The sequence below is a fragment of the Tupaia chinensis genome, unplaced genomic scaffold, assembly GCF_000334495.1.
Source record: "Tupaia chinensis unplaced genomic scaffold, TupChi_1.0 Scaffold000601_1, whole genome shotgun sequence".
NCBI lineage: Eukaryota > Metazoa > Chordata > Mammalia > Scandentia > Tupaiidae > Tupaia > Tupaia belangeri.
The window spans coordinates 1,542,467-1,555,681 of NW_006160119.1; the positions used below are offsets into that span (position 1 = coordinate 1,542,467).

General features: G+C 54.0%; 1 protein-coding gene across 1 annotated transcript in view; it reads right to left on the bottom strand.

Moving 5' to 3' along the window:
- The window catches only part of LOC102481044 (collagen alpha-4(VI) chain), a 36,874-nt gene that overhangs the window by 8,489 nt on the left and 15,170 nt on the right, over positions 1–13,215 (bottom strand). The window contains exons 9-11 of the mRNA XM_014591583.2: positions 6,357–6,447; positions 1,829–2,368; positions 372–468 (exon numbers count right to left, since the gene is read on the bottom strand). Coding sequence (XP_014447069.1) covers positions 372–468; positions 1,829–2,368; positions 6,357–6,447 — 728 coding nt within the window. The remainder of the gene's footprint in view (positions 1–371; positions 469–1,828; positions 2,369–6,356; positions 6,448–13,215) is intronic.

The window sequence follows — 13,215 nt, forward strand, 5'->3', positions numbered from 1 at the left end:
GCTGACCTTGCTACCACGTAGCTGATTTCTCGGGTCTGCAGGCGCGTCCACACAGGCATCCGAGAATGTCTGCGTTCTCAATTCCCCCAGGGACTCGGATCAGGGAGCGGTGACAGAGTAGAATGAAAATCTTTCTCGGGTTTTGCTTTTATGCACTCGTGTGCTCTTTGAATCTGTGTGTGGGGCCTGTGCTGCTCTTATGTGAAAATGAGGAAAGAAAACCCAGGCCACACGAGAGCGGCCAAACCCAGGAACATCCCAGCCCCAACACCTTGGGTCTAGTCAAGGGTGGGCACTGCCTGTGGCCTCTTAGTGAGTTCTGTCCCCCTCCCCGGTCAGAACCAGGTTGCCTAGCCCTGTCCTCAGCCTACCTGTCCATGGGCAAGGCTGACCGCAACACCGTGTCCCCACGGCTCGGACCCCCACATTCCTTAACAAGCTCTGGCGGTGGGTACTGGTTTGTTCCACCTAAAATTACCACAGAAAATAATATAAAACAAAAAAGAAACATAAGCATAACAAGTAAGTAAATGAAAAACCAAACAGAGACAAGATATTATCCATGAAGATATAAAATCAAAAGACACAAAATAAAAACCTAAAATAAAATATAAAGCAAAGTGAAACAAAATAAAATAAAAACATAATGTAAAAACAAAGAAAAAAGATAATAATCTGCATAAAGCATAAAATATAAAATAAAAGCAAAAAAGAAAATTAAAATATAAAATTCATCCTATCTCATAATATAAAAGAAAATCATGATATAAAAGGATATTAACGAAACACAAAATACAAGCTAATATAATAAAACATAAAAAATGAACAAAATGAACTGGAACAGTTCAAAGGTGACTCCATCAGCCTGGGCAAGCTACCCACTTTCAGACTCTCCACCATCCCGCACACCGAAGGCGGCTCGAAGGCTCAGAGAAGCTCACTGACTTTTCTAAAATCACACAGCTCACTAGGGACTGGGCCAGGACTGACCCCCTTCATCTCCTTCCGCCTCTCAGCTCAGAGACACGTGTGCCGAGGGCCCCAAGTCGTTCACCAGCGCCCCTCACTCCTGTAGTCCGTGGAGGCCCAGGAGAGAGTCGCAGCCCTGAGGAGGAGGAAGCTGTCCCCCAGCAGGAAGGGCAGGAGGCCTAGTCGTTCTAAGCTACCCGGGAAACAACTAGACACTCGCGGAACCGTGGCAGGGTAAGCCTCCGCCCAGCGCCCTCTCCGGATCAGGCAGGGGTGCGGATTGGTCCTGGCTGCGGGGGGACCTGGCTCAGCTGGTTCTGGCTGGAGCGAGGACGCCCAGGAAAAGGGAGAACCCTGGCCAGGATGCACCCACGGCCCTCGGCCCTCGCAGTCACTGCGGCTTGATCCACGCGCCGAGGTGGGCGGCCCTGGGTGTCCTCCCTTCCTCCTGGGAGTCTCTGAAGACAGACACACCGCCGTGGCGGCAATGACGTCGAGTACACGCAAGGCCCTCTGCACACGTGTGTGGACCAGCGGGGTCAGGGTCACCTCAAGCTTCAGATGCAGCATTTCAGGGCCCCACTCCTGACCCGGACCTGCTGGCAGGGATTCACACTGAGCAGATGCCCAGGACAGTCACGGGCAAGCTGAGCTTGGAGAAGGACGGCCACCCTGGGAATCAGCGACGAGGCAGCAGAGGCCGCAGGGGACAGCGTCACCGCGGCTGCCCCCACGCGCTCCGTGCACTGCCGGCTCTAACTGGGAGAGGGTGCGATCTCGGTGCAGCCACTCAGAGCGCGGGTGTAGGCCAGCTCCCACGGCCCAGCCCGGCCAGCGTCCCCACCCCCGGCCCACTCACTCTGCAGCAGGCTCAGGAAGGCGCGCACGAATCCGCGGGCATAGGCCAGCGCAGGGTCGGACACGCCGCGCAGGTGCAGCAGGTGCTGCTCGGAGGGGGCGCTGGCCACGAGGGCCAGGTCCTCCAGCTCCGCGGCGCCCAGGCCCGCGCCCAGGGCCAGCACGAACAGGGCGACGCCCTGGCACTTGGCCTCCAGAGACAGCGCCAGCAGCTTCTCCCGGTCCCAGGCGCTGGTCTCGCTGGCCACGATGGCGAAGAGGACCCGCGCGCCCCGCGGCAGTGGCGCGGCCAGGAGCACCCTCTGCAGCGTCCACTCGAGCGCATGGCCTAGGGCCGGGGCTCCCCGCAGCGGGGGGAGGCTTGCGTTGGGCCGCGCGGCCACCTCCAGGTCGTCGAGCACTGCGTCCACCAGCCTCAGCGCCCCGCGGTACACGTCGGCGCCCACGTGCTGGGAGCTGTCCACCACGAAGGCCACGTCCACGTCCGCCACCTGCGGCCCGGGGAAGGCTGGCCCACACTCCGGGGCCGGGCGGCACGGGTCTGCGGAGGAAGTGCAGCAGAGGCCGGTTAGCACACGCACGCAGGCCCGGTCCATGCGGACCGCCCGACCCGGAACTGCGGGGCTCCTGGCCAGCTCGCGGCCCGTGTGTAAACGTGTCCGTTTCCCAGAAGAAGCATTGAGACTGCGCTGTCAGTACTCCCGGCCACAGCCTAATCTCTGGGTCCCCGACATCACCCCTCGGTCCCGCTCCAGAAAGAGAATTCCAGGTGAAGTTCTTACTAAGATGAATCAACAGCAAAGTGTTCGGGAAACCACACAGAAACCCTGACTGCGTCCCGCCTCTGCGCTGCAAGTCTAATTCCAGCCAGCTGGGCGCTGGGGGGATGGAGGCCTGTCAAAAATACCTCCCTCCCTCGCCCTCCCTAACTCACCTTCTCATTCCCTCTTTCACACACACACAAATAAACAGAAAACACAGGCTGTTAGAGCTGCGAGTGACCCTAACAGCTATGTGAAATGGCCATTTTCTAAGGAAATACTGCCAATTTTAAATAGCAACCTGACTAGTGATCTGAGAGTCCTCGGGCTGGCTCAGCACAGAATGGCACGTCGGCCTTTTTTTCTTAGTGTCCAGTCTTCTCGGACTCTGTCCACACTAAGACTCTGGTTAGGCAGGGTTGGGATGGAGGTGGTCATGTGTAACTAAAATAGACCCCAGGAATTCTGGCGAGCAGCGAGTTTGGGCTCTGTGGCCCTCCAGGGACTCTGTCAACGAGGACAGGGAAAGTGTGTCTTATCTCCACAGCTTCTATTGATAGGAAGGTTCACGTTTCCTCCCACGATGTGTGAAAGCAGCAAACCACCACAATTCTCGGACTCAGACACCAGTGGGAATCGCTGGTGTGTCCAAGTCAGGACAATTAGCCGAGGATTCACCCTGTGCCTGCCGTGAGACAACAGGGAGCAGGCCAGCTGCTGAGGCCCGCCACTTACTACGCTAATAAAGAGGACAGGGTGGACGGGCTGTTTTAGCGTGCCACACGGGTCCACACGGAATACTAGTCAGCCTTGAAAAGGAAGGAAATTCTGTCATTTGCAACAGCACGGATGAACCCACAGGACAGTGTGCTAATGAAATAAGCTGGGCCAACAGCCAGTGAGCCCCAGTAAATGTGGGCTCTGAAACGTCAAACTCGCAGAAGCAGGAATAGAAGGGGCAGGTGCAGAGGCTAGGAGCAGGCCAGGGGAAGGAGAGACACTGGTCTAAAGCTACAGAGTGTCAGCGAGACAGAGAGACAGCCGCTACAGTGTCAGCGAGACACAGAAGCAGTCGGTACAGAGTGTCAGCAAGACAGAGACAGCTGCTGCAGAGTGTCAGCGGGACAGAGAAACAGTCGCTGCAGAGTGTCAGCAGGACAGAGAAACAGTCGCTGCAGAGTGTCCGCGGGACAGAGAAACAGTTGCTACAGAGTGTCAGCGAGACAGGAGAACCGCTTCCCGGGACCCATTGAGATCCATGGCACAGCGTGGGGACGAAAGTTAATAATAATGTAGTGTATCTTTCCAATTAGCCAAATGAGTGGATTTTCAATGTTCTCACCACAAAGAAATGCAGGTGTTCAAGGTGATGGCTGTGACCAGGAGCCTGCGCCGATCATCCCAGTGTTCACCCGTATCAAAGTGACCTCGGGCCCACTGCACGTGCTGGGACCGGGGGAGGTCTGGGGTGCAGATCCCAGGTTGAACCAAACATGCTGGGTACACGGTGCTCCCTTGATCCTAGCTGGCTGGAAAGCTTTGGGGAGTGGGGATTGGGGCACGGTGGCGCCCTGTCTTTCTCTCCCCACCCCTTTGTGTGAAAGAAAATAAACTCAAAAAAAAAAAAAAAAAAAAAAAAAGCATGGCAAACCAAGAATAAAAAAAAACCCAAAAAAAAAAAAAAAAAAAAAGAACGCATGGCATACCAACTATGTTCTGTTGTACTCACCCTATAAATATCTGCAATTATAATTTGCCAATTAAAAATAAGATGGGGCCACAGAGGGTGTGGAGGTGAAGGCACTTCATCCCACACTTGAACCCTGTGGTTCAAGTCCCAAACCTGGCAGCTTGAAAATCATGCTGGGTACCTGTGTGTGTGGCCAAAAATCCTAAGAGGAAAATGCAGAAGAGACTGCAGCATGGCCATCCCCCAGGGGGATCTCTCACTCTCTCCCTCTCTCCCTCTCTCTCTCTGGCAATCACATATACCTCATAGCAAAAAAAAAAAAAGAATTTTTCTCCCCCCAGTGAGCACATGCACCGTATAACAAAAAATGAATAGTAAAAAAGATGAAACTTTAAAAAAGAAGCACATATATTACGATAAAATTTTTTGCAATGTATTTTTGATGTAATCATTTTCCTTTGTAATCCTGTTTTATTTTATGCATTTAGCTTTATTTTTTATTTGCTGGAGGTACAGGTGCTCACTAGAGAAAGACGGTGGACAGAGAGGGAGGGGAGAGAGCGCCCCGTCATGGGTGTGTCCCAGCCACGTCCCCTCCATTCTCCACCCACAGGGATTCTGCACACTCTCACACATGCGCCCGGTGTGGGCTTCAAGCTGCCGGGGTCAGGATTTGAACCACATGGCTGATGCCGTGAGACCGAGCTCCCTTAGCCAGCAGGCCATGACAGTCCAGAAACATACTTCGAGGTGATCACAGGCCAGACCAGATGCCAGCCAAAGGATCTATGGCGCTAAAAATTTTTTTTGTAGGTCAATGATTTTTTTTAATTTTCTATTTTAATCTAATTAAAATGTATCACATGTATATTCACAGTGTACGACACTGCTTTTCCAGCACCGACACCATGCGGATCCATCAAGGCAAAGACTTACTACATACATGGTCATCAGCAAATCGCTTTTTACTTTTTGTCGGGTAAATGTACTTGAAACATTTTAAGAATTTCCACTTTAGCGCACTGACAGTGCCGAGGCTGCCGCCGGGGGTTGGGCAGCCAGACAGCCCTCACCCACGTCTGGTCCCTATCCAGGCCCATTGCTTGTCCTCAGTCCCCTCCCCTCTCAGATGAAGTGGTCGGAAATAACGGTGCCTAGCTGCGAGGTCTACAAGGTGTCAGTGACCGGTGAGGCAGTGTGACCTAGCTGCGAGGTCTACAAAGTGTCAGTGACCGGTGAGGCAGTGTGACCTAGCTGCGAGGTCTGCAAGGTGTCAGTGACCGGTGAGGCAGTGTGACCTAGCTGCGAGGTCTACAAGGTGTCGGTGACCGGTGAGGCAGTGTGACCTGTGTGCTCAGAACAGCTCAGGACAGGCCGACATGCCGTCAGAGCCCAGTAAACAGCAGCGGGTTCGTTCTTACAGGAGAGGGGCTGAGGCCCAGGGAGCCAATATGTCAGGGGGTGACGGTAACTGCAGGTGACCTGCCGAGCCCCCACAGTCCTCCTCCTAGCACAGCTAGGACTCTGCGTGGCTCAAGCAGAGGGGGCAAGGACATCCCCTTGAGCTCCCCTGTTCTGGACCAGGTGCTGTGGGGATGGTCTGCAGGTTCCGGAGGCGAGGGTGGGGGCAGAGATGGAGACTGGGGACTGGCCACTATCCCACAGCTGAGCAACGGCAGTGCCAGGAGACTTGACTCAGCCCAATGACCTGCCTGTCACATGGAACCACAGCCCAAGCACCCACAGGAGCGGAGCAGACCAGGTAGACAAGCAGAGCAGGGCAGCAGTGAGGCGAGGCAGGGCAGGGGCTGCGGTCACAGGTGGTCGCTCACCCCAGCCATGGGGTCAGGCAGGATTCGGCCTTGCTGACTGTGGCCACGTGGGGACGCAGTCTGCAACTCCCAAGACAATTCTGACCTACTAAGAAACTGCAAGTCCAGACTTAAGAGGGGATTCCTAAGCCTCCAACCTTGCTCATGCCAAGCACACATCTGCCGAAGAGCTCGGGCCCGTGGCCAGTTATCCGGCCTGCCTCGGGCGACAGCCTGCTCAGAAACGCCCACCCGACTCGCACTTACCGTAGCAGAGCGTGCAGAGAGCCATCCGCACCAGGTCCTGCTGGGACTGCATCTCCCAGACGAACAGCTGGGGCCCGCCGGCTCCGCCCACCTAGCCAAACACACGTGCAGACTCATGACTAGCTGGGCTACACTGCAGGCCACGTTTGCCCTGTTCTTCCCAGTTCAGATGAGAAAAACATTAATGTGCTACTTTAAGAGAGAACTATAAACATATACGTGTGTAAATAAAGAAGCAGATTGGTTTCATATGCTCTTTACGGTCGTTAGTTCTCTAGTTCTACCCCAGAGGTTGGGCGGCCATTGGCGTGGGGCCATGCACTGTGTCAGGCTGGGCGGGAATGGGGGGAGACGGGATGAGACTCGAGTCACTGCTAACTCCCATGGATCTCTCTTCATTGCTCGCAGCACGCAGGGTGAGGTGTGGAAGCTGCCAACGTGGATGGAGGACTCCCTGGAGGTGGAGGCGGAGGTGTGCCTCACAGACCATCTACGGACAGGAGATGCTGCGAGGGAGGCCCTGGGAGTGCTCCTGGTGTTCGGAGCTGGGAACCGCCATGGACAGAGGCAGAGCGAGGCGGAACCCAGGAAGGCTTTGTGGAGATGACACACCTATTATTTCTTTCACCCAACTTCCCTAGTTATGATTAACTTAATCGTTTACAACTTACTAATTTACAACCAGGCTTAAAAGCAAAGTCTCCCTAGCACAGCAGCAGATTCAGCAGGGCCCGTGTACAGCCGGGCAGATGGCCAGCAGCCCACCCTCTTCCCACCCACAGGCAGGCTGCGTTTTCTGTCCTTCTGGCAGTTGGGTGGCACCGTGTGACAGGGGACAGCCAGTGGAATGTAGGGGGATTGACGTGTGTCGTTTCCAGTGCATGCACGACAGCCACTGCCCCCTCTGCCCTCATCGGCCAGCCGGATGGAGAGAGCCCAGGGGAAGGCTCTGAAGCCCTTGGCTACAATGGGACCCAGAAGCTGCTCAGGCCCTAGAGCTGCGGCGTGTGAACGGAAACAGCCCCTTCCCCTTCGGACACACAGAGCCGAGGGCCCACGTCCACCTGGAAGACACGGGAGTAACCTTTGTCTATCGGGTTAAGCCACTGGGACGTGGAGATCACGGGCTCACAGCTAGCCTGCCCTGGCTAGGGTGGGCTGTTCGTGGCGCTCCCATTTCATCATGAAACCGGAAATGCTTTCCGACGGTTTCCTCGGAGCTGACGGCTGGTTTGAAAGAGGTCTGTCTTTTCACCTCCTCTAAGTCAGAGCAGGTGGAACAGGGCACTGAGGGCCGTCGCCTCTGCACTTAACCATGTGGCTGGCGGTGAGCGGGCTCTGGTCCCCGCTAGGTGGCAAGGGCGGAGGATGCGGAGCTACCCCGCAGCCCTGCGGGGAAGACTCAGGACTCTCTTTGGAAACAGTTTCTATGACATGCACTTAACAGAGAACTCTTCTCGGGCAAAGACCCAGGGAGCGTGTCAGTGTGAGGAAGCTGCTGTGCAGAAGCTCAGAGGCGGGCACCGCTTAGCTCAGGACCCCGCTCAACGTCCCCCCGTGCAGGACTGGGAGACGCCCTGCTCAGTCCACAGACGCGAAGAACATCGGAACCCGGAGCTGCACGGCCACGTGGAGAAAGCTGTCATCAGGAGCGAGAGCACAGCACCCACGTGCAGCTGCATCTACTCCGCACGCTCCTCAGATCCGAGCGCCTGACCGAACCACGTGGACCTAGTCAGTTACATGGACCAAGAACAGCGCCGTGGGCAGGAACGGGGCACGGCACAAGCTTCACGGGAAATCACGTGAGGCGATTTGCAAGGCTGACACCAGGCTCCGTCGCACTGTGCCAGGGGACAGGAGCAGGCGGAGGTGACCCCAGGGACATGCATTTCCCCAGGACTTGTAGGGAAGGGCTCAGCTGTATATGTGACTTGAAGCCGCAGGAAACACGGGTGAGGTGTTATTATAAAAGGCAGAATCTCAGTGAATTGTTAAATTAGTCGGGAAGATTCTGCATGAATGTAAACGTGCTGCCAGGTCTGTACAAACTTGTACCGCTCTGTCTTAGAGACGGCGCGTGGGAAAAGCTCATGCACAGGGTGTCGGGGCTGAGACCTCCGCCCTAAATCTGCCATGACTGGCCATGTGGCCTCAGAGAGTCGTCTGGCTTCAGTTTCCTCCCCCACAAAGGTCTGGGGTAAGAGTCAAGGCCACTGAGCTCTCTGCCTGCCCCCACGCGACCTGGTCCCCGGTTACCATCCTCCGTATCCATCTGCCTCGGGTCCAGGGCCAGGGGGCACCTTTCCTACGCAGAGCCTGGCATTCTTCAAGCTGCTGTTCTTGTTAGAAAACGACCACGTTCAACTGAAATGGAATAACTATACAACTTGTGTCTCTTTAAAAATGTCTCTCGGGACAATAGTTTTATGATTGCGCCTAAAATCAGTACTGTTCTTGCAAAAAAATAAAATTGTGAAAACGAGTCCACAAAGCACAGGGTCGCCACAGGGAAGCTGTAGCTCCGTGTAGCCCTGTCTTACCCAGCTGGAACTGGCAAGCACGCCATCGCTCTGGCTTCGGACTCGCCAGCGTGCTCTGTCGCTGGTAAGGTAGACAGACACTCCCTGAGAAACTGAAGCAGAGAGCGTGTGGGGGCGATCCCGGCAGGAGGAGAGGAGAAAGCCAGCTCTAGGATTCCTACTGCTAACTCCCATCAGTGCGGGAGAGGGAGATCTCAGAGACAGAGCACCTTGAACGCTCAAAGCTTCAGTACTTCCTAAGTCAGCCCTGCTGGCAGCTCCCCCACCACCTCCATCCCTCAGTGCTTGCTGGGACTCAGTGTAGCTTGCTGGGACTCACTGCGTACTAAAGACAGGAGTTTGCTGAGGGGACACGGCACAGGGGCCGCGCTAACACTCAGCTTTGCTTAGTAGACAGGTATTTTCTTAGGGGTGCAAGGACGACCCTCAAACCTCAGCCCCCGCTATTAAAGAACTCCCCACGAGCCCTGACCCGGAGAGACCCACAGAGTTCAACTCGACTTCGCCCCGGCGAAATCCAGCTGTTGCACTGTGTTGCCAGAGGCCATGGGACAATGCTTCTTCCAGGACAGGGCTGGGGCAGGCTCCTGGCTTGGGATGTGAGAATAGAAGGACAGGCAGGCAGGAAGTGAGTGACAGGGAAGATTTGTGTTGGACACAGAAGAGCTAACTGCACCCTAAGGAGTGATTCAAGAACATCTGGCATTGGGCTGAGGTAATGGCTTGGGAACCAAGGAAAACAAGCTAGAAAAAGTAGTGGGGAGGAGACGGAGGAGTTTCTCTAATCTTCGGCTCAGGAACCTGAGTCCAGCTCGCTCCTAGCCAGTGGACATGGTTCTAAATCGAGACTTCTGGGAAGCAGCGGTTCTTCCTGGACTCCCAGCCGACATTAGGGGACAGAGTTGGGTTGAGGGTGTCACTGGCTGAGTGGGATTCAGGAACCAGCCAGATTGGAATGCAAATTCCAGGACTAGGTAGCTGAGAACAAGTCATTAAACCTCCCACCTCCACTTATCTCGTGCGGGAAATGAAGACCACCACCGCGAACCCACAGGACGGTGTAAGAATTAGACCGACGCTCCTCCAACTTCGATTTTCATGCGAAGCGTTTGGGCACCTTGTTTAAACGCGGATCCTGATGGGTCAGATGGGGCAGAGCCTACACTTGCTGCAGGCCGGCCCCGGACCACTCCTTGAGTAAGGAGGGCTGAGAGGGCAGGGCAGGGGAGCCTGCAGGTGGTGGCTGGGAGTCCCTACGTGCGCGCTGAACAGACGCTGCCTGGTCAGTGAACAGCTGGCCGGGAGAGGGCGTGTTTAAGGACCTCAGGGGACGGGCCACCGCGGCCTTGCTGGGTACCACGGTGTGGGCTGTCCCCCAGGCTCTCCCTGATGGCCCTCATGAGCCTCTGACTTTATCCCACTTCATGGTGAAGAGATCGAGGCCTGGTGCCAAGTCGCATGGCCATGTCACGTAGGGGGCAGAATTGAGGTTTGACGCCTCCGCGTCCAATACCTTCCCTGACTCCAAGCCCTGGCCTCAGGGAGTTAGCAGTCTGATAAGCAAGGGGCAGCCACAGGCCTGACCCAGGTCACCCGGGTGACCAGGAGGGCCTGCCCGGTAACCCAGCACGCCTTTACTTGAAATAACACATCCTTCCACAGTTTCCCCGAACTCTAAAATCACGCTGAAGTGAGACGTTACCCCAGTTTTCTGGGCTTTCCCCTCGGTGTTTCCATCTTCTAACCTGATCTGCTGTCCCCCCACAGCCGGCGTTCATCTGTGGGGCTGTTTAAGCACTAGGATCGGATCAGGGTCAGTTCACAGCCTCGCTCACGGTGCTGCTGTAAGACAACCGCACCGCACAGGGAAAGGACTGAGGCGGTCTAAGGTCTCTTCCCTATTTTTGACTTTTGAGTTCAAAGTCCCATTGCTGATCAGAACTGCAAACCTTCCGAGTTCGTTGGTTCCTGTGTGTCTCGGTCTCAGCATGTGTAAAGGGGACTAGTAACAGTGACCTCGCTGGGTTACTACAGGATTAAGTGGGTCAGCAAGCTCTCAGGGCAAAGCCGGGGTCCAGCGCCTGAGCTGTTGCCGCAGCCACCTCGAGGCAGGGACATGCTGGACATTTTATAGAGAAAAATGAAGTCTGGCACTCAAATTGCATTTTTCCTGTTATCATCTGCTTTTTAACTTTAGAAAAGAAAAATAGCTGTAATGAAGTTGTTTTGAAATACAAGAAAATTAGACAGTTTCTAACCACAGGGTCAGGCCTAGGTAGTCCGAATGCTGTAACACAATTTCACTCAGGGCTGAGGCGAGGAGATAAAAGGCTTTAAAATCTTTGCAATACGCATTCAGGCCCCCGCATGTCTACATGGGCTAGGAAGTCAGGACATTGTATTCTCATTTCAAACCGAACACCGTCATTTCCCCACAAGCGGCATGTGGGTCTTATTCTGAAAAGTAAAATAACATAGAAGTGAAAGGCAAAGCCCCCCACACAGTCCAAGAGACCTTCAGGCAGAGAACTCAGAAGGCAAATTACGCCCTAACAGCGTTTCCCCAAAGGTATGGCAGAGGGAGCTGAAGGCCCGCCAGCCGCCCTGCCGGGGAGACAGGAGGGTTGATGAAAGGCCCAAGCCCGGGCTGGTGGTCTTTCCAGTCTCCTGTCACCAATGTCACCAGAGCTGAGGTCACTTGTGACATCTGAGCTGGCAAGCACCATTTCATACCCCCCCTGAACTGTCACTGTGAAAAGTACTGCGTTGTCTCCAAGCATCCCGGGCGAGGTATGTCCACAGATGGAGGGAGGGGCAGACAGAGGGACCGAGCTGAGGGCCGAGTGTCCAGCTGCCAGCTTCCCGTAGGTCATTGCACCCTCTTACTCAGAACCTAGGCCACTCGGACAAGGCAGGACAAAGGATCACGCCGATCAGAGCCAAACACTTTCCCAGGAGCCCTGCCAGAGCTGCGCGGCCAAGGAGCACGGAGGCTCCATGTGTTCAGGAAATGCCTGTGTAGTCCCAGGAGGAGAGCGGAGGAGAGGGACTGAGTGCTGTCCTCCCTGAGGGTGATTTCTCACTCTCCCTCTTCTTGCCTTTTCTGTCTCTCAAACGAGCGCACGTGCCCCATAGCAAAACAAAAAACCAAAAACTTGATAGTTACTTGGACAGAAACCTAGACTCAGCAAGACTGACACTTGTCCAAGGCACCATGTCGTTACTGATGAAAAACCAAGGCTACATCTCCCATTTCAATTGCTCTCCGTGGACAGCTGCCTTTACTAGTGCGTGTAAGAAGTCACTGAGGACGTCCCCACCTGCCCCTGTCCAGACCTCCTGCTCGCAGCGCTCCCTGTAACCGTGACCAGGACACCTGTCCTCCGCGTTTTAACGCCGGTTCTCCAGCCGGAATAGCTCGTCCACCCTTCCCAAGAGTCTGCAGACAGCCACGGCCTGTCTACTGACTCTGAGAAGCATATTCACAGCGGCGCCCACAAACGCCTCTCCTCCACCTCTGCTGCACTCAGCCTTCAGAGAGAAGGGAGTGGCCCGGCAGAGTGGGCCTCAGTGGCCGTGAAGCCCAACCACACGGCATTTCCATTTGGGCAGGTCAAAACGGCCGAGTGTGGGCAACGTCACGCGGTTCGACCTAACGTTCATAAGTTGTCGGTATTTCCTTAAGAAAAGTGCTCTCCATTTTTATAAATCATCCCGGATATGCCATGAGCCTGGATTTCAGATGGAAAATTAAAGTGTGGATGACAGAAAGTATAAATGATGGGGGGAATGTAAGTATATATGTATGTGTGTATAGATAGATGGATACATAGATGATAGAGATGATGATGATAGATATAGATACACAGATGATAGATGATGATGATGATGATGATAGATATAGATACACAGATGATAGAGATGGTGATGATGATAGATAGATAGATATAGATACATAGATGATGATGATGATAGATGATAGATATAGATACACAGATGATAGATGATGATGATAGATAGATATAGATACATAGATGGTAGAGATGGTGATGATGATGATGATAGATATAGATACACAGATGATAGAGATGGTGGTGATGATAGATAGATAGATATAGATACATAGATGATGATGATGATAGATGATAGATATAGATACACAGATGATAGATGATGATGATGATGATTATAGATACACAGATGATAGAGATGGTGATAGATGATGGTAGATAGATAGATATAGATACAGATAGATGATAGAGATGATGATGATGATAGATATAGATACACAGATGATAGATGATGATGATGATGAT